At 35.3% G+C, this 24,555-nt stretch overlaps 2 protein-coding genes across 8 annotated transcripts in view; both read left to right on the top strand.

The window, feature by feature from the left end:
• The window catches only part of FYTTD1 (forty-two-three domain containing 1), a 29,860-nt gene extending 15,033 nt beyond the window's left edge, over positions 1–14,827 (top strand). The window contains exons 4-9 of the mRNA XM_032406783.1: positions 4,065–4,177; positions 6,139–6,235; positions 6,649–6,710; positions 8,224–8,298; positions 9,538–9,664; positions 11,780–14,827. Of these exons, the coding sequence (XP_032262674.1) occupies positions 4,065–4,177; positions 6,139–6,235; positions 6,649–6,710; positions 8,224–8,298; positions 9,538–9,664; positions 11,780–11,878 (573 nt within the window). The 3' untranslated portion in view covers positions 11,879–14,827. The remainder of the gene's footprint in view (positions 1–4,064; positions 4,178–6,138; positions 6,236–6,648; positions 6,711–8,223; positions 8,299–9,537; positions 9,665–11,779) is intronic.
• A 3,725-nt stretch (positions 14,828–18,552) lies between these two features.
• The window catches only part of LRCH3 (leucine rich repeats and calponin homology domain containing 3), a 118,475-nt gene continuing 112,472 nt past the window's right edge, over positions 18,553–24,555 (top strand). For 4 of the 7 annotated variants that reach the window (XM_032406763.1, XM_032406762.1, XM_032406761.1 and 1 more), the window contains exon 1: positions 18,554–19,299. In XM_032406763.1, coding sequence (XP_032262654.1) covers positions 19,038–19,299 — 262 coding nt within the window. In that variant the 5' untranslated portion in view covers positions 18,554–19,037. Of the gene's footprint in view, positions 19,300–24,555 lie in introns of all 7 variants that reach the window. The other 3 variants (XM_032406766.1, XM_032406765.1, XM_032406759.1) reach the window with 2 other exon arrangements.

The raw sequence follows: 24,555 nt of genomic DNA, 5'->3' as shown, positions 1-24,555 counted from the left end.
GTATTTTGATTTTTTTTTTTTACGTAGTGCTTTGGATCTTATGTAAAAAATAAAAATCGTCATTCATGAAGAATACTTTCCACGTTCTTATATAAAATTTATGTAAAAATTTTTATAGGTTTCTGATTTCCTTTGCCTGTTTGTGTGTGTACAGTTTTTAACAGGTTATTGAGGTGTAATTTTATACTATAAAATTCATCTTTTTAGGTGTACAACTCAGTGAATTTTAGAAAATTTAGAGTTGTACAGTTATAACAATCTAATCTTAAAACAGTTCTATCATTCTAAAAAGAAATCTCATGTCCATTCATAGTCCTATCTCATTTACCTCAGGCAACCACTGATGTACTTTCTGTAGATTTTCTGTAAATTTGCCTTTTCTGCACATTTCATATAAATGGAATCATAGGACTATATGTGGTCTGGCATTTAGTTATGGTGTTTTTCTTTTTTTTATTACTGAATAATATTCCATTATATGGATATACCATATTTTGTTTATTCATTTACCAGTTGCTGGACATTTCATTTATTTCCAATTTTTGGGTATTATGAATAATGTTGCTGTGAACACAAGTAAGTCCGTATGGGCATAGGTTTTTATTTGTCTGGGGTAGATATCAATTTTAATTAGATTATAATTATTTACCCATTATAAGTTAGCTACTTTTCAAATTTTAACTGAAGTTTTACTTATTTCTCAATGAGTAATTTTTGAATTGGCTAAAGCATTCCTTTAAGTAGCTTCACAAGTGGCTTTTCTTCCGATTCTTAAGTTTCATAAGTTCAAGCCACCAAGGAATTCCATGTTCTACTCTTCTGTTTTTTAATTTTTTTGGTTTCTCTGATCATGCAAGTAATAAGTACTTGTAAAAAAAAAAAAAAAATTCAGGACTTCATTCTTTAAATTAGCTTTAATGTGCATATTCTGGTTAAGAGCCACAACTGTCTTAGATTCCGTAACTTTTCAATTCTGCCACCACCAACAGTTGTTTTTGCCTCTAAAACTTTATCACAGAACTTACTGTGTGTTAAAAATTGGAAAAAAGGAAAACATTAATGAGATATGGATACTGGAAGGGAGGTTGGGTTTAACTACTGTCTAATTACTTGACCTGGTAAAAATACTAAATTACTACGTGGTGGTCTTTTGAGTTGTTTGAAAACAGTGAAAATTGAAAATGTTAATTATAGAATGCTAAGAATGTACTGAATAGTAAGATCTATTTATTCGAAGTTGAATGATTTTGGCAAAGGTAAGGTTTGAAAAGTGCTGTTTCTTAAAACCCTTTCCTCAATCTGAATACAGATTGATAGTCTGATTAGGAGGACAAAATATAGTACTTCTGATTTACATATAAATAACTCATATTATCTTTTTCTATTCATTAAACGGGTTACCTAAATAACTTAATTGGCTTTGAATTGTTATATGTACTTAGGAATTTTACACCTTAAAAAAAACGTTCTGACCATAATTAGATGTTGTTACTTTATCTCTCACTTTCCATAGTTTGTGAATCAACGAGATTTTATTTTGATAAAAATGTACATTTTCTTACAACTGTGAAGTGAGTGAGTGGGAAAGATAGCATACTCATTTATATAACTAGTATTTACTGAGAGCAAGTGGCTGTGCTAACAAGGGAATAGTTGTCTCCAGGAATGATTTTTTTTTTTTTGCTTTTTTTTGTTTTTGTTTTGTTTTGTTTAGAATCAATTTAAAATACCTGTCAGGTACAAGTTGTGTTTAGGTTCTTTAGGGATTCTTCCAGTAACCTATATAATTTCGTCAATGTCAATTCTATAACTTTTTTCTTTTAGATTCAGAATTTCCCAAAGCTTGAGAGTATGTTATGTTCCATAGAACTTTAAAAAAATTTTTTTTAATTTTTTAATTTTTAAAAATATTTATTAGAGAGAAAGAGAGAGCAAGAACATAAGCATGGAGGAGGGGCAGAGGGAGAGGGAGAAGCAGACTCCCCGCAAAGCAAGGAGCCTGATGCGAGGCTTGATCCCAGGACCCCGGGATCATGACCTGAGCTGAAGACAGATACTTAACCGACTGAGCCACCCAGGTGCCCCTGTTCCATAGAACTTTTAACTTGACTTTGGTAATGGTAAACCATTTAATACTTCTGTGAACTTAAAAAGTTGTATATAGCAGTTATTTTAGCAGTTATTTTCCACTAATGGGTAGTTTTAATCACTTGTCTGATTTTAACAATAAAAATAAATGCCTCCATACTATGGAATTCTATTTAGCAATAAAAAAGGAATAAATTAATACATACGACAGCATGGATATACACCTCAAAACATCATGCTAGTAAGCAAAAGGAAAACACAGTACTATGTTCTGTGTGATTCCATTTATTTGAAATTGTAGAAAAGGCTAAACTATAATGACAGATCAGTCATTGCCTCGGGTGGGAATCAGGTCAGGGAAGTGAATTGACTGTAGAGGGGCACAAGGAAATGTTTGAGAGTGAGGGCACTGTTCTATATCTTGATTATGATGTGGTTATATGATTATATGTTATTATTCAAATTCATCAAATTGTAAACCTAAAATGTTGTTGTATGTAAATAATGCCTTAGTAAATAAAATTAACATAAAATTTAAAAAGCTTAAAGTTTTTCCACTCAAATAATTTTTTATATCAAAATTATTGTGAAAGAAAAACTTATATTTACACTTTTAAAAACCCCATTTATATGTATATACAAATCTTAGATCCATGGAATACGTTCAGCAAATATTAATGGATTGTTTTTCTAGTCTATGTTTTCATCATTTAACTAATGTGATTGAGTACTGACTATGTGCTAGATGTAAGGAATTCTGCAGTAACTCAATAGAACATCCCTCATGGAGAACTGAGATAAACATTAAATAAATTATCATACAAATAACTGTATGGTTATAATAAGGCAAGTATTTTGAAGGAAAAAACCGTGACAGCAGCCTAAAGGGAACTTACATTTACCCATAAAATGATACTTAGGTGTTATTATTAAAGACCGAATACCAAGCTTGGAATGGGTTATTAGTCTAATGTCATAGCATTTCCCTTATACTCTTGTTATTCTTTATCCCTGTTTTTACATTTACTTCTTTTCCAAATGTCCATGAAAATGAAGACTTCTAATTTTTGTGTTTTTTAGTCAGTTGATGTTTATGAAATACTTCTCATATGCTTAGAAATATAAAGTAACCTGGATTAAGTTTAAGATATGGCTTATATTGCCAAGAACTTCTGAAAAAGCTTCATGGAAAATATGGAAATCTGAATTAGGTTTTAATGCTGGATTGAATTTATATATGTGAGGGAGAAAAAGTGTACATTTCATATGCTTATCTTCTTGATTCCTTATTTACCCTGTAACTCCTTACTCAGACTTCTTTACCGTCATAGCCTCTCCTTTTTCTTACACATTTGTTTTGGAACTTGGCCCTCTTATCCTTTCACTTTGTAATCAAAAATCATGTTTATATAAGTGATCCCCTAATTTACATTTCTGGCTTCCTGATTCTTCTCTTGAGCTCCAGGGCCATGTTTCCCTATAACCTGTGCATCCCCCAGAGTACCTCAAACTGAACATGTCCAAAGTAGAAAAAATTCATTTTTCTATTTGAATTCTCCTTTTGCTGGAAGTATTTTAAGTATGATGTGGTTGGGGTGCCTGGGTGGGTCAGTCATTTAAGCGTCTGCCTTCGGCTCAGGTCCTTATCCCAGTGTCCTGGGATCAACCCCGTTTCGGGCTCCCTCTTCAGCAGGAGGCCTGCTTCTCCCTCTCCCACTACCCCCTGCTTGTGTTCCCTCTCTTGCTGTGTCTCTCTCTGTCAAATAAATAAATAAAGTCTTTAAAAAAAAAAAAAAAGTATGATGTGGTTGCTGTCTTTTCAGTCACTTAGACTGGAGATACTAGAGTCATTTTAGCTTCTCTGTCTAACGTGCGTATCTAAGCAGTCTCTGTCCATTCTGCTTCAGAAATGTTAATTGTGGTAGGGTGTATAGCAAAAAGCAGTCTGATTAACATAGTTTTTTGCCTTCTAAAAGAATATAGAACGGTATTTTCCAGCATTAAAAAGGAAGGCCAACCTTCTGAGACAAAATGAAGTACAGAGAAAAGCAGTTGCAGTTCTCAAGAGACCTAACCAGTTAAATAGAAAGTAAGTACTCAAATATGATAATATTATGTTATCCTGAATAAATATACACTTCTTGCACTAAGTGATCAAATGAATATATTTGTAGTGGTCATTTTCAAGACCGATATTTGGGATGTCTATCTGAACATCCAACATGGAAGCATTCAGTAATGGCTTTCCTTATTTCTTAGACCCCATATTACTGATGAATTTAACAAATTGTAAACTTTTAAAAAAAAGCATCACTCTCCTTCATTATCTCTGTTTACATACAGAATAAAATTACAAATGTGATTGTTTAGGTAAAAACACCTCTGCAGGAATTATTCAAAATTGGGAATTCTGAAAGCTAAAATTGTTACTCAGTCTCAATTACTCTTTTTTTTTTTAAAGATTTTATTTATTTATTTGACAGAGAGAGACACAGCAAGAGAGGGAACACAAGCAGGGGGAGTGGGAGAGGGAGAAGCAGGCTTCCCACTGAGCAAGGAGCCTGATGTGGGGCTCGATCCCAGGACCCTGGGATCATGACCTGAGCGGAAGGCAGATGCTTAATGACTGAGCCACCCAGGCACCCCTGTCTCAATTACTCTTAATAGAACAGTGTATTTGTGGAAAAAGCAGACTACAAAGAATTCTGCATGAATGTTTCTTAAGCTGAATTTTTTTTAAAGTAACGTGGGACTCTGAATCACAACCCCAAGATCAAGAGTTCTTGGGCGCCTGGGTGGCTCAGTTAGTTAAGCGACTACCTTCGGCTCAGGTCATGATCCCGAAGTCCCAGGATCGAGTCCCTCAGCGGGGAGTCCGCTTCTGCTTCTGACCCTCTCTCCTCTCATGTGCTCTTTCTCTCTCTCTCTCTCTCTCTCTCAAATGAATAAATAAAATCTTTAAAAAAAAAAAAAAAAAAGAGTTACATGCTCTATTGAGCCAGCCAGGCGCTCCATACCTGAGATTATTTTTATGTTAAATTGAAAGCATAACAGAAACTTAAAAATTATGACCTATTGTTATGGTATTCTGTTCTAAGGATAAAATGGGCAGAAAGGAAGTTGATAAACTGCTAAGTGTCTATATTATTTTAGTTTCAAATACTATTTATTCATCTCTTATAGAAGATAATTCAAAAATAAAAAGAAACTCTGAAATGAAGTTTTTTGTATAAGTGGAATGGCTGGAATTACAGTTTTACTTAACTCTCATCTTTTGGGAATCATTTGGTGTAGTACCTTTTGGAAAATGGGAATTTCTTAAATAAGAACTTGTCCATTACATGAGGCATTAATGACCCATGTTAATTGGGCTAGCTAGGAAAATTTGAGTCTAAGATTGGAAGTAAGATTAGGTAATGTGTTAAATGTTTATTATAAAAAATAAATACCTAGATAAATAAGAAAAATTTGTTTTCTCATATTTTACCGACTTCATGTAGAAATTAGAAGGGAACTGGTGAAAGTCAAGCCAAACATAATTGAGAGTACGTTTCTCTGTGTAAAAGAACAACCAGTAGAAGACTAAGTTTCTATGTGATTTATATTAATATATAAAGGTTTCTGAGTGAGAATGGAAGAGAAAACCATAGATGTTATTTTTCAAGATTTTCTCTTTACTTTTGGGTTTCAGCAGTTTAACTATGATGTGCCTAGGTGTGATTTTCTTTTTACTAATCCTGTAAATAAATCTGTACATACATGTTTTTCAACAAATTCAGGAAATAGCATTAAAAATGTTGTTTTTAATGTCTTCAGAGGAAATCTATGTTGGAATATTCAGAATTAGGTTGTTATGTAGCATGCTACAGAAAGATATTTATAAATTGAATCTCAGTAGCTTTGTGTAAATAAGAAAATAATTCAGAGTCTTTATGTGTAGTGTACCTCAAATGTTCAGCCTATGAATTTATTTTTGCTTATTTTTTCTCAGGATGTTTGAAAGTTGTTAAATGGCTGAGATTATTCACGGTATGTGTGTTTTTGTTGCAGAAATAACATTCCAGCCAATTTTACCAGGAGTGGAAATAAATTAAGTCATCAGAAAGATACTCGTCAGGCAACTTTTCTTTTCAGAAGAGGCCTAAAGGTATAAAAAACCCTTGTTGGTGGTTTCTTTTTACTCAAAGGATCTTGAACATTTACCTTTAGTAGTAATCCTCAATCATAGGTATGGCCCATGGTTGAGGTAGGGGTTGGGTTTGGGGTATGGAGACTGTGACATTAGATTAGTTCTTTTGGTGGTTTATTTTTTCTGTTCTCTCTCTTGTTGTCATCAGTAGCAACATCTTATGAGTTTAACATGCTACTTAGGTATAAATTCGTTTCACCACTTGTTCTGTTATAGGAACCCCAACAAAGAGGTATTGCCAGAATAGGCACATGCCTCTCTTGCATTCATACACACACCACACTGGGTTATAAAGTTACAGAGCAGGATCGCTTTTTGGATTCAAATCCTCTGCTTTCTATGGGATCTACTGCTTTTTTTTTTCCCTTCAGGTTCAAGCCCAGTTGAACACAGAACAACTACTAGACGATGTAGTAGCAAAGAGAACTCGTCAGTAAGTTTCAATTTGTTTTTCAAGATGTCATTTCAAAATTCCCAGAATACTAGCAGCCCAGATTACTATGTGCTCTGGTCCAGAAGGAATTAAATGGGACCCAAAGTATATTAACCCTAGAGGCTGAAATAGATAAATCCATTTTGTTTTTTTGTTTTTTCCCCCCAAAAGCCTTTTGCATTTTCACATATCCGTCTTACGAGTTTTAGGAACAAATATATCACTCTATTTAAAAAAAAAAAAATAATGGCTTATTCCATTTTAATGAAATAGATCTTTATTTTCTGTAACTGCTTTTATATAAGTGAACCTATTCAGGGAATAAATAGAAGAAAATCCAATAGAGCATTTAGAAAACTTGTAAACCTTTAATTTTATAATAGGATGTTTTTCCTCTTCACATACTCTTTTTTTCCCCTCAAGCCCATAAAAATTGTCTGTTAGAATTGCAGTTCCAACATGTGAGTTGTAACATTCTAATTCCATCAATATGATCAGATTTTGAGATTAAATTATTTAAAACTATGGCTACTTTTTGGAAAACAAAATGGGTAAAACATCGTGTTGGTCCAGATGCGATGGCAGCTATAATTGAGCAGAGTTTAAGAAAAGAAACTATTTGAACTTGATGTTGACAATACTCTTTGGCATGGGAGTCATGACATTGGAAACCATAAGGAAAGAAATAATCATAAGCTATTTGCTTCTGCATTGAAGAATGTTTACATAATTGTAATAATATAAATGCTGTTTGTCTTGAATTTTTGAGAATCAACCTACAGGGGAAAAAAAGCACATAATACTTTATTTGGTTAACAATATGGTGAAAATGTCAGATTTTGAGTAGCATGAATATAAAAGTAGAGCTAAAAAAATTGGAGGTACAAAGTGAGAGAAGAGGTGAAAGGAAAGAATAGAGGTACTACTATCCTTTCATAGAAAGTTGGGAGGGGATGGTGTTGAGAGGGATTGAAAGAAAGAGAATTAAGAGACCGAAAGATTTAAGATTATTTGAAGTTATAATTTGAAGTAAAATAGTGATATATAGATATCAAAATGTTCAGAGGTAGGTAAGGAAACTAGAGGATAGTGTGATAAGCTAAAGCCTTATCATAGCAAAATATTGTTACATACACATCTTGTATAGTGAACTAGAGGTAACTAGCAAGTGGTAAAAATAGGAAAGGTTAAAATTGCTGCCATTGGGGAGCAGGAAAGTTCTGCCTCTGGGGAGCAGGAAGTGGGGGAGAAAACTGGGAACTGTTACTTTTCATTAGAAGCCTTTCTGTATTATTTAATGTACATATATTTGTTACACTGAAAAATACTTAATAAATTTAAGTGTCTAGTTCCTATACCCAGGATGCCCATTAATTATATTATTGTGGGGCTTAGTATTTTTTAAAAAGCTAAGAAAAAGTAATGTCTACTTTAAAATGTATTTTTTTTGTGGAATACACTAAAGGTTTTATAAACTTCCACTTTAATGAAGTTTTTGGTTTTTTGAAACTAGATGGCGGACTTCCACAACAAATGGAGGAATTTTGACTGTCTCTATTGACAATCCTGGAGCAGTGCAGTGCCCAGTGTAAGTCTTTTATTGTGCAGAAATTATAACCTCTCAGTGAAATAGGTAATAGAAAAGTATTGGACTTCTCATGATGTCAAGTTAAGATAAACTGAGACAAAGATAAAAGTAATACTTGTAGTACAAAATGGAAATAGTGTATTATAAAGTTAAAGTAAAAGCTCTCTTGATTCCTGGTTCTGTAGCCCTAAAGTAGCCATTTTTAACAGTTTTATGTTTTTATTAAAAAAAAAATGGTGCATGTATACTTAGTATATACATTTTTTTTATGTATAATGATAAATAAGGGAATGCTATATATATATATCGTTGCTTCTTTCTCCTCCACCCCCCAGTATATTTTGGATGTCTTTACTTTTCAGTACCTACAGATCTGCCTTCTTTTTAAAGGCTTTCTGGTGTGTTCTTTTATCTGGATGACCTTAATTTAGTCAACCATTCCATTATGTTTATTGCATTATAAACTTTCTAGGTTTGTATAGTGTTTGATCTCTTCAGCCATTTTAATAAATGAAAACAGAGGATGAGTCCCCAATCATTCCAAATTGTTGAAAAGTTTATAGTTCTACTTAAAGAGGTATTCTATGAGTGATTATAAATTTTAGTCTCTAGATTAGTCAAGAACCAGGTACAATAGTACTCCCTTGTCTGTGATTTCACTTTTCATGGTTTCAGTTACCCAGTCAACCGTGCTCTGGAAACAGATAGTCCTCCTTCTGACATATTGTCAGAAGATCAGTAGTAGTAGCCTAATAACTACAGCACAATTCCTACATCATTCACCTCACTTCATCTCATCATGTAGGCATTTTATCATCTCACATGGTGAGTACGACATATTTTGAGAGAGGACAGGAGAGAGACCACATTCACATAACTTTTATTACAGTATATTGCCACAGTTATTCTGTTTTGCTATTAGTTGTCAATCTCACACTATTCCTAATTTATAAATTAAACTTCATCATGGGTATGTATGTATAGGAAAAAACATGCAGTATGTTTAGGGGTTCAGTACTATCTGCAGTTTCAGGTATCTACTGGCGGGGTTGGGGGGGCAGTCCAGGAATGTACACCCTGTGGATAAGGGGGGAGTGTTGTACTTTTTTTTGAGAACACAAAATAGCCCTATACGTTGGAATATGTGTACAGTCAAGATGTCTTATGTACCAAATGATTTATTTTTCTTCTTTTGATTATTAAGCTTGTCTGATTTCATTTTAATTTTTTTTCTAATAGAACTCAAAAACCACGGTTAACTCGTACTGCTGTACCCTCATTCTTGACAAAACGGGAGCAATCTGATGTAAAGAAAGTTCCTAAAGGTGTCCCCCTACAATTTGACATAAATAGTGTTGGAAAACAGGTAACATTTTTTTTTTTTTAAATTTCTGTGGGGCATTCATTGAGAATATTTTAATTAATTTAAAAAAATGTGTAATGAATTAAATAGGGTGTCCTAAGTCTCCTCAGCTCTGGGAAGCCACTGATTGATGTACTTTCTGGTTTTTTTTGTTTTTAAGATTTTATATTTAATTTTTACTATTTATTTGTCAGAGAGAGAAAGAGAGAGCAGGCACAAGTGGGGTGAGGGGCAGAGGGAGAAGCAGGCTCCCTGCTAAGCAAGGAGCCCGATGTGGGGCTCCATCCCAGGACCCTGGGATCATGACCTGAGCTGAAAGCAGACATTCAACCGACTGAGCCACCCAGGCATCCCTACTTTTTGTTTCTATAGATAAGCCTATTTTTTGGCCATTTCATATGAACAGAGTCATACAATATGTGATCTTTTGTGACTGGCTTCTTTTACTTAGCATAGTATTTTCAAGTTCCACCCATAGTGTATGGTCTTTTTATTGCTGAGTAATGTTCCATCATATGGATATATCATATTTTATTTATTCATTCATCAGTTGATAGACACTTGGGCTATTTCCATTCTGTGACTTTTGTGACTAATGCTCATCTGCACATTCATGTACATGTCTTTTGTATGAGTAGATGTTTCCATTTCCTACAAGTGGAATTGCTAGGTCATATCATCTATGAACTGCCAGACTTGTTTTCCTAAGTGGCTGCACTGTTTACATTCCTTCTAGCATGTATGAGAGTTCTAAATTTCTCCACATCCTCATCTACACTTGTTATTATCTGCCATTTGATTATACCAAGTATTTGTGAAATGGTGTATCTCACTGTGGGTTTGACAGTTTTTATATTATATCAACTTTGTGTCTTGTGATCTTCCTAAAATTCACTCAACTACTTTAGCAATTTTGTAGATTCCTTAGGATTTTCTTTGTAAACAATCATGTCATATTCCAAATTCCTTTCCAATCTTTAAACCTTTTCTATTTCTTCTTTGTTGTGATGGCTAGAACCTTCAGTACAGTGTTGAATAGAAGTGGTGAGAGCATGGTATGCTTGCCTTGTTCCCAGGCGTGAGGAGAACGCATTAAATATTTCACCACTGAGTATGATGTTAGCAGTAGGATTTTAGTAGATTCTCTTTATCTAAAGTTGAGGGAGAGTTCCCTTTATTCGTAATTGACTGAGAATTTTTATCATGAATGGATGTTAGATTTTGTCAAATGCTTTTTTTTTTGGTATCCATTGGTGTAAGAGTGTATGGAATTGAAAATATGAAGTATGGACAGAAGTTTGACCAAATTTGTTTTACTTCTTTTTATTTTATTTTGTCATGGTTACTTTTCTTTCAGAAATGGTGACTTATAATTTGGTTGTGTTTTCTGTTGTTAATCAAAAACCAGATGTTGATTTGAATTTGATTTGAATTTCTGTGAGGAACTCACAGAAATCCAAGAACTCATAGAAATTCAAGAAAATATGTTTTGGGGACGCCTGGGTGGCTCAGTCGGTTAAGCGTCTGCCTTCAGCTCAGGTCATGATCTCAGGGTCCTGGGATCCAGTCCCACATCAGGCTCCTTGCTGCCTCTGCCTTCTCCCTCTACCTTCTGCTCCCCCTGCTTGTATGCACACGTGTGCTCTCCCTCCCTCTCTGATAAATTAAAATCTTTAAAAAAAGAAAATACGTTTCAAATATTCCCAAGTGTAAATATATCTTAGGTTTATCAGATACATCACTAGAATTTGTGTAGTGTTTATAGGGCCCAAAAATAATTCAGATAGAAGAACTCCTGGATGTATGACTTGTGGGCATTATAGTAATGTGTTTTATATAGTATATAATGTAGGCATTTATAGTGGTTAGGAGATAGAGATTGTGAGTCAGGTCACCAGGTTGAAATTCTGGAACTGCAAGTAGGCAAGTTAACTAACTTCTCTAAACTTCACTAAATTCACCTGTTTCATATGGTTTTTGTTAGAGTTAAATGAGTTTGTATGCATAAGTATTCAGGAAATGTTGTTGCTCTGAATTACCATTATGATCACATTATTGTTCTTAAGTAAATATGGCTAACTTGTCAAGTTGTTAATTTTTTTGTTTTGTTTTCTCTAGACAGGGATGACTTTGAATGAGCGATTTGGGATCCTGAAGGAACAAAGAGCCACTCTCACGTTCAACAAAGGAGGAAGCCGTTTTGTAACCGTGGGATAGATCCGTGTCAAAGGGACTTTTGAGTGATGACTCTGTTTTAAAAGTTGAATTGCTTGAAGAGTTCATCACAGAAATTCAAGAAACTTTATTTCAAAATGTTCACAAGGCTAAATAACTCTTATTTTTATTTTTGAAGGTTTTTTTTTTTTTTTAAACATGTATAAATAATGCCCTGAAAGAATAACAGGGAATATACCTATCTGTTCTTAAGATTTCATTGTTGGCCCAGACAGAACAATTCTCTATTTGATTTCTTTGGTTCCTTATGAAGCAGAAAGAAGACAGAAAGATAGAAATTGATTATTTTTATGATAGTGGTATTTAGGATCTCAACACGTTTGTCCATTTTTTACACTTTGCCATGGTAAATCTTGGTCTTCAGAGATATGAGTAAGTCCCTTTGTTGTCACCTATCCTTTAATAGTGTTGATGTAATAAGTGCAGTTGACTTTTCTTCATTAGAGATATTAAAAAAAAATCACTAGAATTCCAGTTTTGAGTTTTAAGATTTTGGGGAATATCTGGAATTTGGGTTACTTTTCAGATGACATTAGGTTAATCCTCCAGAGTTGTTAATCTTTAATAACGAACTTTTAACAAGAAATGTGGCATTAGTCTTTGTTTAAAATGTTGATGTTTAAAGGCTATAAATAAATGTGTATTTACAAAATTATCTTGGAAGAGAAGGTCCAATGTAAAAACCTGACAACTGTGTTTAGAAAATGAAGAAAGCAGGAAAGGAAGTAGCAGGTTGAAGACAGGTAACTGAGGTGAAAAACTTCAAAACCCAGGACATAGATACACTGTTTGAATTTAATGTAGTCTTGAATCTAGTGTCCATGAAAAATTCTTCAAATGATATTTAGAAGAATTACAATTATCAAAATGGATTGAGTCCCTTAGATATTTTGATGATAAAATCAATAGCCATAAAGTCCTAGACTTCTTATTCAGAGAGTCAAATTTTATAAGCTTTTTAAGCTTGCTAATTAAACAGTATACAGTTTCAAAATCAAAAACATACTTGTATATGTCACAAAGAAAAAAATCCAAAATGGTAATAGAGTTACATTGTAACCTTGTTTTATACCTTTCTTGTATAAAGTTCAGGCATTTATGGTGAGAGGGTTTTTTTTTTCTCCCACACTCTGGAGGAGTGGGAGGAATTAATCTGTTGTGCCAAGCTAGTGCTGAAAGTCCTCAGATGGTTGTATCCTGTAAGTTACAGTATAATGCCAAAATGCAGCAACATATTCTGGCTACAAGTTCAGTCATTTTGAAGCTTAACCTTTTGGTTTGCTATAATGTTAAAACCTCTAAGTAGGTGTTAGTTTCCCTAGAGTATATTGGTGTTGATTTTCCCTGTAAAACAAAACAAAACAAAACAAAACATTCAGTTATCACTTTTGCCTGCCTTGCATTGTTTAGTAGACGTCATTCTTTTTCTTTCATGCTCCTTGGGTTACTTGGTTTATGCTAGCCACGGAAAAGTATCAATAGCAGTTTCATGCTTATACCAAAGAATTAAATCTGATCCTTAATATCTGGTATTTTGCCAGTAAGTCTACTGGTAAGGGATTATTGGAAGCCAGTCACACAATTTGAAAATAAACTCTAGTCTCCTTAGGCCAAGGACTCATTGCAAAACATTTTTGCAAGTACAAAAGCTTAGATTTCATCCATTAACAGTCCATTTTATTTTAGACTGGTTTAGAATTACTGGTAGCTTATTTTAAAGCAAAGGAAAAACAACTGAGCACAAATTTGCTGTCTGAACAGTTTGTGAAAATATGGTATAAAGATGCTTTCATTTTTTTTTATTTTAAATATTGTACAGAGCTATTATTAATGTCATTTTTCTTGAAAACCTTAAAAATTGTCCCAAATATTGACATTAACATTGCATCAAACAACAAAGTGTCATTGGTATATTAAACTTTTGCTCTTTGTGCATCTCTAATTTCATTTTCTTTTTAAATATAAAATTTTGCCTTTGTTATAACTAAATTAAAATTCTTGAGTGCTAACATGTTGTATATAAACAAAAGAATATGCTTTGTTGGAGGAAAATTTCCTTTTTTGGAATGTGGTTGTAGTCATCCTTTTCAGCTCTTAAATTTTGTTTTTAAACAGGATACAACTTAAAATTTCCTTTGCATCAAGGTGTATGCAAAACATTGATGCAGTGCATCACAAAATGAAAGTTTGTATTTAATGAGGAGATGCTTTACACTGTACTTTTTGGTGTTTTTTGGAAAAGTTACAAATTTAGATCTATTCTGAAGCTGTTCATTTTTAACAAATAAAATGTTACAGGTCTCACATTTATTCTTAGCTATAAAGATTGAGTTGTGGTTTTTAGATTGTTCTATGTTACAAAGAACTTTGTAGTGATTATATTTATAATTTTTCGGGTTTGAAAAACTACCTACCAATTAAATTGTTAAATCAGTCTAGACTCATATTCTAATTGCCTTTTGACCATTTCATTCATAAGCTCCAACCGCGAAGTAAGCCAGGAGGAGTTTAAAATAAAGAAGTAAATTTACTTAGAATGCAGCATTTCAAGCTAGATGAACCTTTCAAGATCATCCATTTCAACTTCTCTGTCTACATCTTAGTTAAGTGAGGTTCAGCTTTTCAAGACTTATATGTGAGAGAGTCACTTTTTGAGCTCAGGTCTTTTAATTCTCAGTTCATAATAAACTGCTTCTGTGACTTGAACACCCAAAGAAGGTAGTGGAATAATGTTTGGCTGTCAGACATCTAAGAAATGGTAATAGCCAGGCTTTAGCATTTGTAGCATGGTTAAGTAAATCTACTCTGCCATGATTATTGAGACTTCTTTACTTCGGTATTAAAGTTATGTAGATGTCTTAAAAGAGGCCAGTGTTCCTAAGTAGACATTATGTATTTTTTTTCTAATAGGCATAAATTTCACAATTTAAATTATAAACATCATAAAATACTTTTAAGTATAAAGAAACTTATGGGCTGCATTGCCCAGTGATAATTTCTTGGTAAAATAAATATGTATATCCTGTTTTGCTGTCAGCCTTATAATTAACACAGTATGCACAGTTTCAGGATAATTTTTAATTTTAATTTTTTTTATTTTAATCACCCAGTACTCATCATGACAAGTGCCCTCCTTAATCCCCATCACCTATTTCACCCATCCCTCCACCTACCTCTCCTGTGGTAACCATTTCTTTATAGTTAAGAGTCTTTCTTGGTTTGTCTTTTTTCCCTTTGCTCCTTTGTTTTGTTTCTTAATGTGTTGGGGTAATTTTTGTCCTGATTTAGATTTATAGCTATAAGGAGGTAAGAGTGAGAAAAATATAGCTGACTTTGGACTACAAAGAATGAATACCATACATTCTGAATACAGGCAGTATCAGGGCAGAAAATGATTTCTTCATTTCTGATTTTTGAACTTTCATCAAAATTATGATTGTTCTATTAGTCACTGTATATTAAAAAAAAGTGATTTAAGCTTCCTTTTAAAGACAGTTTTTACGTAGATCAATTTGAAGTTACTCCCTTTTAAAAGTGATAACAATAAATCCCAAGAATTTACAATAGGAATTTTACACTATTGTGGGCTATTAATAGGGATTTAAAGATTTTTTTTTTTAAGATTTTATTTACTTAACAGATCACAAGTAGGCAGGCAGGCAGGCAGAGGGAGAAGCAGGCTCCCCGCTGAGCATGGAGCCTGATGCGGGGCTCGATCCCAGGACCCTGGGATCATGACCTGAGCCAAAGGCAGACTCTTAACCAACTGAGCCACCCAGGTGCCCCAGGGATTTAAAGATTTTCTTATAAATTGTTCACTTCTGGGGTGCCTGGGTGGCCCAGATGGTTAAGCATCTGCCTTTGGTTCTGGGATCGAGCCCCACTTCGGGCTCCTGGCTCAGCAGGGAGCCTGCTTCTCTTTCTCCCTCTGCCTCTCTCCCTGCTCATGCTCTCTATCTCTGTGTCTCAAATGAATAAATAAAATCTTTTAAAAAAATAAATTGTTGACTTCTAACACCTCTTTTTTCCCCTGCATTATGTTCCTCCTATCAAATCTATTACCAAAAAGCTTGATGAAACCAGGAAGTAGTAACATGCTGGAGCTGAAATTCCTTGTTCTGAGCTGTATTTTGGATGAGGTTTACTGATGTTTAAAGATGAATAGGAAAATATTTCCCTAGTGTATATGTGTCTAATTTCTACTTCTATTTCCACTTTCCTCTAATGAGAAGAAAATCATTGTCTAAATTTTCTTGTATAAAGTTTTAAAAAGTTATTAGCACTGCTTATTAAAGGAGTCAGAAAGGGAAGAACCAAACATTGATTGAGTGTATTCAACAAGCCAGTTTCTGTGCATTACATTTGAAGAGCATAAGATTGGTCAAGATTGTAATCCCACTGCTTTTGAGTTTATAAAAATGGAGTCTTAAAGGAGTGACCACAACATATTTCTAGTGAGTAGAAGAAGGGGGAAAGGACTTTATTTCTGCATGAGGTAGTGAGATACAGAGCTGGAAGATTCTTCAGATTTTGAGTGAAACTATTGCCCCTGGTATTCATTCAATGAGTTAACTTTCAGAGAAGCAGGAAGTTCTCTATATCAATTCCTAACATTCAATAACCCTCACTGCCTATTTTTTTCAGCTCCTGCTTCCAAACCACAGAGCGGTTGTAGAATAAGTTATAGGCCCCTGTAGCCCTTTTGCTCATAGCCTTTTTGCAACTTTCTTATCACCTTTATTCATCACTAGACACTTTGGTGAAATCCGCACAGTGATTCCATTTCCTGTATCTCATTCTCACAAGATGATCTTCTCACTTGTTTTATGGGGAAGACTAAGGGAGTAGGATGAGAATTCCCTCATATTCTACCTTTGTAGATGAGAGCTGAAATCCTTAGAAGTCTTAAAAGTTAACACCTTGATCTACTTTTCTTCCAGCCTCTCTTTACCTAGGACTTGTTCTTATGGTATATATAGCATCTTCATTTCTCCTCCTATCCATAGGCTTTTCTTTTGGACTTCAAATACCTATAGATTTATCTACCCTTGTTCTAAAAAAAAAAAATTGTTTTTGTCTCCAACCAAGCCTTCTTTTTCATAGTAGTATATAACCTCTGCTGTGTTAGTACGTAACTCATCTGTGTCTGCTTTCATTCGTCCTTAGCTCCTATTAAAATACTCAGCTCTGGGGTATGGAAGGTAATTACAGAGTTTAATGTATTAATGACCTTAAAATGTAGTTTGATAGACAAAGTTACGTCAGTCTGTAAACTTGGTCAGAAGTTCAGAGACCAGGATTAGCATGGTATGTTGCAATTATGAGATACGTGTATAGGTAGGTAGGAAGAATGAGGCCATATTATGGAGAACTAGTTAGAAGAATTTAGTGTAAATGTGGAAGGTAATAGGTAATCAAATTCAGATGACATAATGGTGCATTTTATAAAGATATCTGGTAACTAGCATTGTAGCATTAATATGGAATATGATTATGCTTTTAGTCACTGTAGTTGAAATATTTTGAGGTTGAAATATTTCTTAAAAAAATACAAAATGAGGTCCTGCTCTTAAATAGCTTAAAATCTTTCTGAGAAGAACAATTTAGAAAGATCAGAATAACAAAAAACATGGATAAATTTTTTTGAGCTGACACATCACTTGCCATTGCAATGACCCATGCTCATCACAGACATTGATAATCGGTCATGGAATTTGCTGCTGAAGATCCTGGAATGTATTAAGAGTTCATAGAACAACTCTCTGAGCAACTGTTACTAATCAACTTTGTCACTAAGATTAAATGTTTTTACAATCTCTTCCATCTAGGAGTTGGGGGAAGTGCTAATCAAAGTTTCATTGAAGAGTCGGGCTTTGAATGATAAGATCTCCAACCTTATTTTCTTTTGCTGGCTCATGAACTTTTTGGCTTTGGCCTTAAATATTCTCCACATGGACCATTATAAATCATACCTGGGTGTGTTCATGCTGATACTCCTCCCAATCTGGAATATTGCTCTCACCTTCCTACTATTGCCTATTTCATAGTCCTTCAGATTTTATTCAAAACCATTCATCCATGATACAGATTGCTTTTCTCTGAATTCTGATAGCTTAACCCCACTACCTCTGCTCAGCCTTTTTTTTTTTTCTTCTCTAATTGGTATATTTGTCTGGATTATTAGATTGTAATCTCCTAGGAAAAGGGCCCTGACAGCCTCTTTTATTTCCCACAAATACTAGTCGATTGATTGTAGGGGAATTTACATCATGTAGTAGGAATGGCTTAAATGTGTAAAAGAATATGCTGGAGACTGGCTACAATGTAAATGAGGCCTAACTGGTTTAAAATGAAGTAGTAGTTTCCAGGTTTTCAGAAGTGATTTTGTCTTTTCTCATTTCTTCCATTCTATTTCTAATTCCCACATTTAGATTATAGTCAGATCATTTTCTTTTCCTCAATTTTGGTTCCAGACAAAAATTTTAGACTTTAATGCCGTTCATCCTGATTTGTTCAACAATAAAACCTTGCCTAAAGGACAGATACTATTTAAAATGTATATTTTTGTTAAGATCTATTTTATAAAAGGGAGGACCCAAAACATAACACTTTCAACGAGGATCATGAGTTTGGGAGCCAATTTAGCACTTATTTTTCCCTCTGACAATAGTAGTTCATAAATCCACGTCTCCATCTAGATCACTTGGTGTATAGAATGACAGCAGTTGGGAAGACGTTTTATAGGTCGTATCCCAGGGTTCCCTCCTCTCATTGCCTACGTTTCTAGTAGCAACAGTGTTGAGAAGCCTTAATTTAATGCTTAATCTAATCCTCCGGTATTGAGGGAGGAAGGCAGAGAAGTTTCTGTGAGGAGCGTTGTCTGAAAGATTTTTTCGTAGAGGCATGTTAAAAATGCTACTGGGAGTCTAGAAGAGGGGGCTGCTCCAGATATGTGAGTTCCGTTTTAATTTCGCTTGAAATCCTCGATGTGGGCGGAGGCGAGCGCCTGGATGTGCGGAGGGGCGCTGCAGCCCTGCCCATCGAGGGAACGGTCCGGGGTCAGATTGCCCCTTTCCCCGCCCACCCATCAGTTCTGGCAGCGCATGCGCTGAGCCCTGGGCTGGAGAGTTGTTGGTTGGAAATGGCGGCTGCAGGCTTAGTTGCTGTGGCCACGGCTGCAGAGTACTCTGGCCAAGTAGCATCGGGAGGTAACCTCTCCGGTGTTAACTGCGGCCCAAGCTCCGGGACAGGCCCTGGTCCTGGTCCGGGTTCGTGGAGCCGCTCCCTCGATCGAGCGCTGGAGGAGGCGGCAGTGACCGGGGTGCTGAGCCTGAGCGGCCGGAAACTGAGGGAGTTTCCCCGGGGAGCGGCCAACCACGACCTGACGGACACCACCCGGGCGGGTGAGTGGGGCATGGGGCATCCCTGCCGACCAGGGGCCTGGGGCGCGGCGGGAGGCCGCTCCAGCCGGTGGGAGGACTTGGGGGTAGTTCCAGCAACCGGTCCCATAGCGCCTGGTTGGGACCCGGGTAACGGGGAGAAGCCGACTGCCCCAACCCGGCCAGCCCCCCGGGCCTGCGGGCCAGACCCCGAGCCTGGGGCGAGGCGGCGGACTGCAGCATCTCTCGGGGAAGAGGACCGTAGGGATAGATGGGTAGTGTTTTACTCTCCTAGAAAATTTAACTTCTGCCGCTGCTGAGGCAGACCCTTGCCCCGCCCCGGTTTCTGCAGGCCCTTTCAGATTTGGGATGCCAGCTTTGCTAAGATTTGGGATTGTAGCTCTCTCTCAATAGATCAGAGCAGCACTGGTCACTGCGTTGTCGGGGGAAGCATTGATCTGAGCACTGACGTTTCTTCGAGAGTTGTTTTTAATGTGAACCCTAGGCTGTAACTTTTCTTTCTCTGCCTTTATCTGGTTGACTTACGAGAGTTAACTTGTGGAAATAACTAGAGCCAACCTTCAGACTCGTATTACTTTTCTCTCTCCTCATGCCCTCCCAGAAAAGTTGAGGGAAGAAAAGATACGTATATTGCCTACCGTGTCTGTATTTAATGCTTTTTAAAAATAAACATTACTTTGTTTTATACATATTTTTGAACACAGGAAAGGTAATAAGGAATTGGGTATTATTTGGTTTTCTTAGTTGTAGAGAACAATGTCTGGTGACTGAGGCGTTCAACATATGTTTTTCTTGTGTTTAAAATATAGCTTCCTCAGGGAGTGGATTAAAAACTGAGTCTATTCATGTTTAACACAAAGGAGGAAGAAAATTCCTTATTCATGTTTGTATAGTATGATGTAGTTAGGTATTTGATTTTGATATAGTGTTTTTTTGCAATGAAAGAATGTATAGTACTTTGTGTCTTATATTTATTCCATTTTACTTTATTTTAAAATTTGATTTAATAATTTTCTATGTGCACTTATTAAAGATTGATGAGTATTACATATGATTCACTCGTGTTAGAAAAATAAATGGAACTGTTAAACTACTTCAAGAAACTTCTTTCCAGAGAAACTTTCACTCTAGTGTAAAATGGAAGAAAGTAAATGTCTAATTATTTAATCTCTTTTTCGAAACAGTTGTACTGAAGATAGTTTGTATTTTTTAGTGAATGTTATAAAAATTAAACTTTCTTGCTAAGGTAAATATGAGCAGCCACTTGCTTTTTGCATATGTTCTGATGGACAACATCTAAAATTGTCAGTCATACCCCAGATTTCCTGATTCTGTTCAGGAGATGGCTGTATGGCATATGATTGTTCAGGAGATGGGTAATATAGTGATTTTATATTGGTGTGAGTCATTTCAGTATTACTACATTAAGCCTGAAGCTAAAGAACAAGTTGATTACAGGAGTTTATCTGGTTCATTATCTCACCCGCTTTCAAATAGTTCTAGGACTAACACGTTTTGCTTTTAAGAAATATTTTATTAACTAACAAAGAAAACCCAAAGCTATTTATGAAGAAAAATAACTAATCCTAATGAATTTTTCCCTTACTGTGCTCTGAATTAATTTTATTTTAAAATTTTTTTATTTTTTTATTTTTTATTTTTGGAGAGGGAGAGAGAGAATCTTAAGCAGGGTCCACACCCAGCATGGAGCCGACAGGCTCAGTCTCACAACCTTGAGATCCTTACCTGAGCCAAAATCAGGAGTTGGTTGCTTAACTAACTGAGCCTCCCAGGCACCCCTTAAATATTTTATTTTTAAATAATCTCTACACACAATGTGGCCTCAGACTCACGACCTCGAGATCAAGAGTCACACACTCTTCCAACTGGGGAGCCAGCCAGGTGCCCCTCTGAATTATTTTAAACAGATAATTTAATGTGGATGATATCATTTATTGAGTATACAGTGTGCTATTCATTGTTAGGTGTTTTAAAATACATTCCCTTGTTAAATGCTCGAAACAACCAATGGACTAAGCATTATCATCCCCACTTTACATATGAAGAGGCACTGGGAATTTACAGATGAGGAATCACTCAGAGAAAGTCATGTAACTAGTGTAAGTGGTAGAATTTCAGCCCAGGTCCATCTAACTCTTTTCTCTCTGCTATGCCACATAGCCTCCCAATGTTCAGATAGATATTACTATTGCTGTTTTTACAGTTAGTGAAATCAGGGTTTGGAGATATTAGATAATTTGCTCAAAGACCTGTAGCTAAAGGCCAGGAGAGGCAGTATTAGCCAGGATTTGAGCCTGGTTTGAGGTAACTCCAAAACCATAGTGTACCTGTAATATCAGGTACTTTGATGAATTCAGACACAATTTATGTTAGCTAAAATGTTTTGTTTAGATTCTTTAAAATTTAAAGCCAGGAAAATTATTTGAATATTTTATATATCTATATATCTATATATAATATAGATAGATATTATAATATCTGTATTATAGATAATATGTGATATATATTATCTATATATAATGTATATATCTGATATATATGTATAATAGATATAGATATATATCAAAGTTGCCATGCAGTCTGTTCTCTCATAATGTATTGAATGTATCTGGTAGAGCTGCTGTCCTTCAAGAGTTTATATTCTAAGAAACAGCATATATTACCCATACCATTTATAATTTGACATGATTAGAATTCATCAGGAACATTTTCTTGAGGTTTTTCACTCTTGCTTGTTAAAAAAGGTAGATCTTTAGGAAAGGGGAAATATTTATTGGGGAATAGGTAACTTGATCCAGCAGACAAGGAAAATCTTAGAAGGAAATCATAGAAGACTTTTTGGGGCAGAAAGGATGTAGCTTGGATTTGGGTAGGCAGAAATAAGAAGGAAAGCCATTGTAGGCAGTGGTGGACAACATGCAAAAAAATCCTAGAGTATATGGCACATAAGTTAATTTTGCCAGTCCATTACGCATTCCTCTTTCATTTGATAACAATACTCCAGTTTTCCTAGGAAATCACCCCTCTCGGTTTTATGGATGCCCCGCCCCAACACAAGGGTGTGCACGTGACTGAGGCAGGCCTCACCAATCTTATGTAGCCCATCCTTCTGGCTACAGTGATTGTTCAGAGATGGGCACATTTCCAGTCAGCACACATGACTGTTAATTCTGAATTTTTTTTTGGAGCTTTTGAGAAAGAGGCATGCTTTGGACCCTGGGGTTGCTGAGAGAATACAGTGTGAGCCTGGAACTTACCAGTAAATGGAAGGCAGAGCCAAATGATGGAAAGAGTGAGACCAAGTTCTGGTGATTGTGTTTGAACCTTTGGAACAATAGCCAGGCCTTAAGTTAGTGCTGTCCTTGAACTTTCAAATTATGCAAGCTAATAAATTCCCTTCTCTGCTTAATTTGAGCAGAATTTTTTGATACAAAATCAAGAGTCCTGACTAATACTGTGAGACTGCTCTTGATAATATTGGGATCAGGCCAGTTTGGTCAGAATAAATGGTTGTATTCGAGAGTATATGAGCTACCTTTTGTATATGTGGAAGCTAGAGGATAGGTTTACTGGGATTGAGATAGGGCGACTAATCAACATTCATTCGTTGAACAAACATTTGTTAAGGAATTTGGCAGGTGCAGATGTACAAAGAGGACCAACACTTTCTGCCCTCAGAGAGCTCAAGGGATCTAATGGAGGAATAAATAAATAAATGTAAAGATTATTTGACTCATCTAGTAATAGCAAAACTTTTCTGTGTAAGGCATTATACTAGCTAATACAAAGGAAAAAAAGAAGAGGCTTTAACCTGTAAGAATTAAGAAATCTAGTAATCTGGTTGGGTGGCTGCAATAATAATCTAAATCTCTGAAGGAATGAAAAATAGAGATCATATTGGAAAATGAAAATGTACAAATGCTGATTGCATTTATTATTATTTTTTTTTTTAAAGAACAATGCATCGAAAATGACTGAGTTGTTAAATCTGCAGAACTAGGAAGATGGTGATGCATTGATAATAATAGCTAACATTTATTGAGCTGTTAGCATATTTCAGGTGTTGTTCCAAGCTGTATATGTAAAACATACGCATACAGCAACGATATGAGTTGTAAGTACTATTTTAAACCCCATTTTACATACGAAAAAATGGAGACTCAGCATTAATTTGATCAAGGTTACACAGCTAATAAGTGATAAAACCGGGATTCAAATTCAGATACATCTAATCCTAAAACTTGTTTTTTGATCACTAAGCCATACTGACAAAGAAGTTTGCTGCACATAATTTCTTTGGTTTGCTTGATACCTTTAAAGGGGTTGGTAGCCTATCTAGTTAATCCTGTGCAATGAATAGAAATGTAAATCTGGAGCTTTTTTTTTTTTAATCTTTAAGTAAACTCTATGCCCAACGTGGGACTTGAACTCAGAACCCCGAGAAAGTTGCATGCTCTACCGACTGAGCCAGCCAGGTGCCCCTAAATCTGGAGCTTTAAGAGTGAAGTCCAGGGTACCCTATACATTTCAGAGACTCATAATGAAGAGTTTATGAGATTCTTAGAGAAACAGTACAGATTGGAAAAGTTGGTCACTTGCAATCACGGGATACACCAGCATTGAAAAAGGCAAGAAGTAGAATCAGCCTGAGAAAAAAACCAGAAACAAAGTGCCATAAGTAGGCCTTTAACAGAATTCAGAGACTCCTAAAGCCAAAGGAACCATAATAACCATTTAAGTTATTTTACAAATGAGAAGCAGTCTCAGAGGTTAAATGATGTTTTTAAGGTTATATGGTGAGATGGTGCTGTTTCACACAAGGCAAATAGGGGTCATAGTTGAAGCTGTGAGAAATCTCTTCTGAGTAGAAGACAGAAAACAAGAAATTAAGGACTCAGCTTTGGGGAAAAGCCTATAGTGGAAGGCAGAAGGGAGAGACTAAGATTATACCAGAAAAGAAAACAAATTTTAGATGTAGTGGGTGAGCCAAGATAATGCAGTGTTACTAAAGCCACAAGAATTGAGACTTTCAAGAAGCGGATGCTTATTTCCTAGGTAAAGAAGAATGAGGATTGCTAAAAGACAATTTAATTTTTCAAGGAAGCAGTCTATAATTTTTCAAGGTAGCAGTCTGTAAAATTATGATTTCATTACTTTTTGAAATATGCAGTGGAGTGTAGGTCTTCAGTGGAAATCATATTGCTCTTGGATTCTTATGTATATTTTGTATCAACCACA

Source organism: Phoca vitulina, unplaced genomic scaffold, assembly GCF_004348235.1.
Source record: "Phoca vitulina isolate PV1807 unplaced genomic scaffold, GSC_HSeal_1.0 scaffold8, whole genome shotgun sequence".
Classification (NCBI taxonomy): domain Eukaryota; kingdom Metazoa; phylum Chordata; class Mammalia; order Carnivora; family Phocidae; genus Phoca; species Phoca vitulina.
Note: the sequence above shows the minus strand (reverse complement) of the source record. Positions and strands in the feature narration are given on the sequence as shown.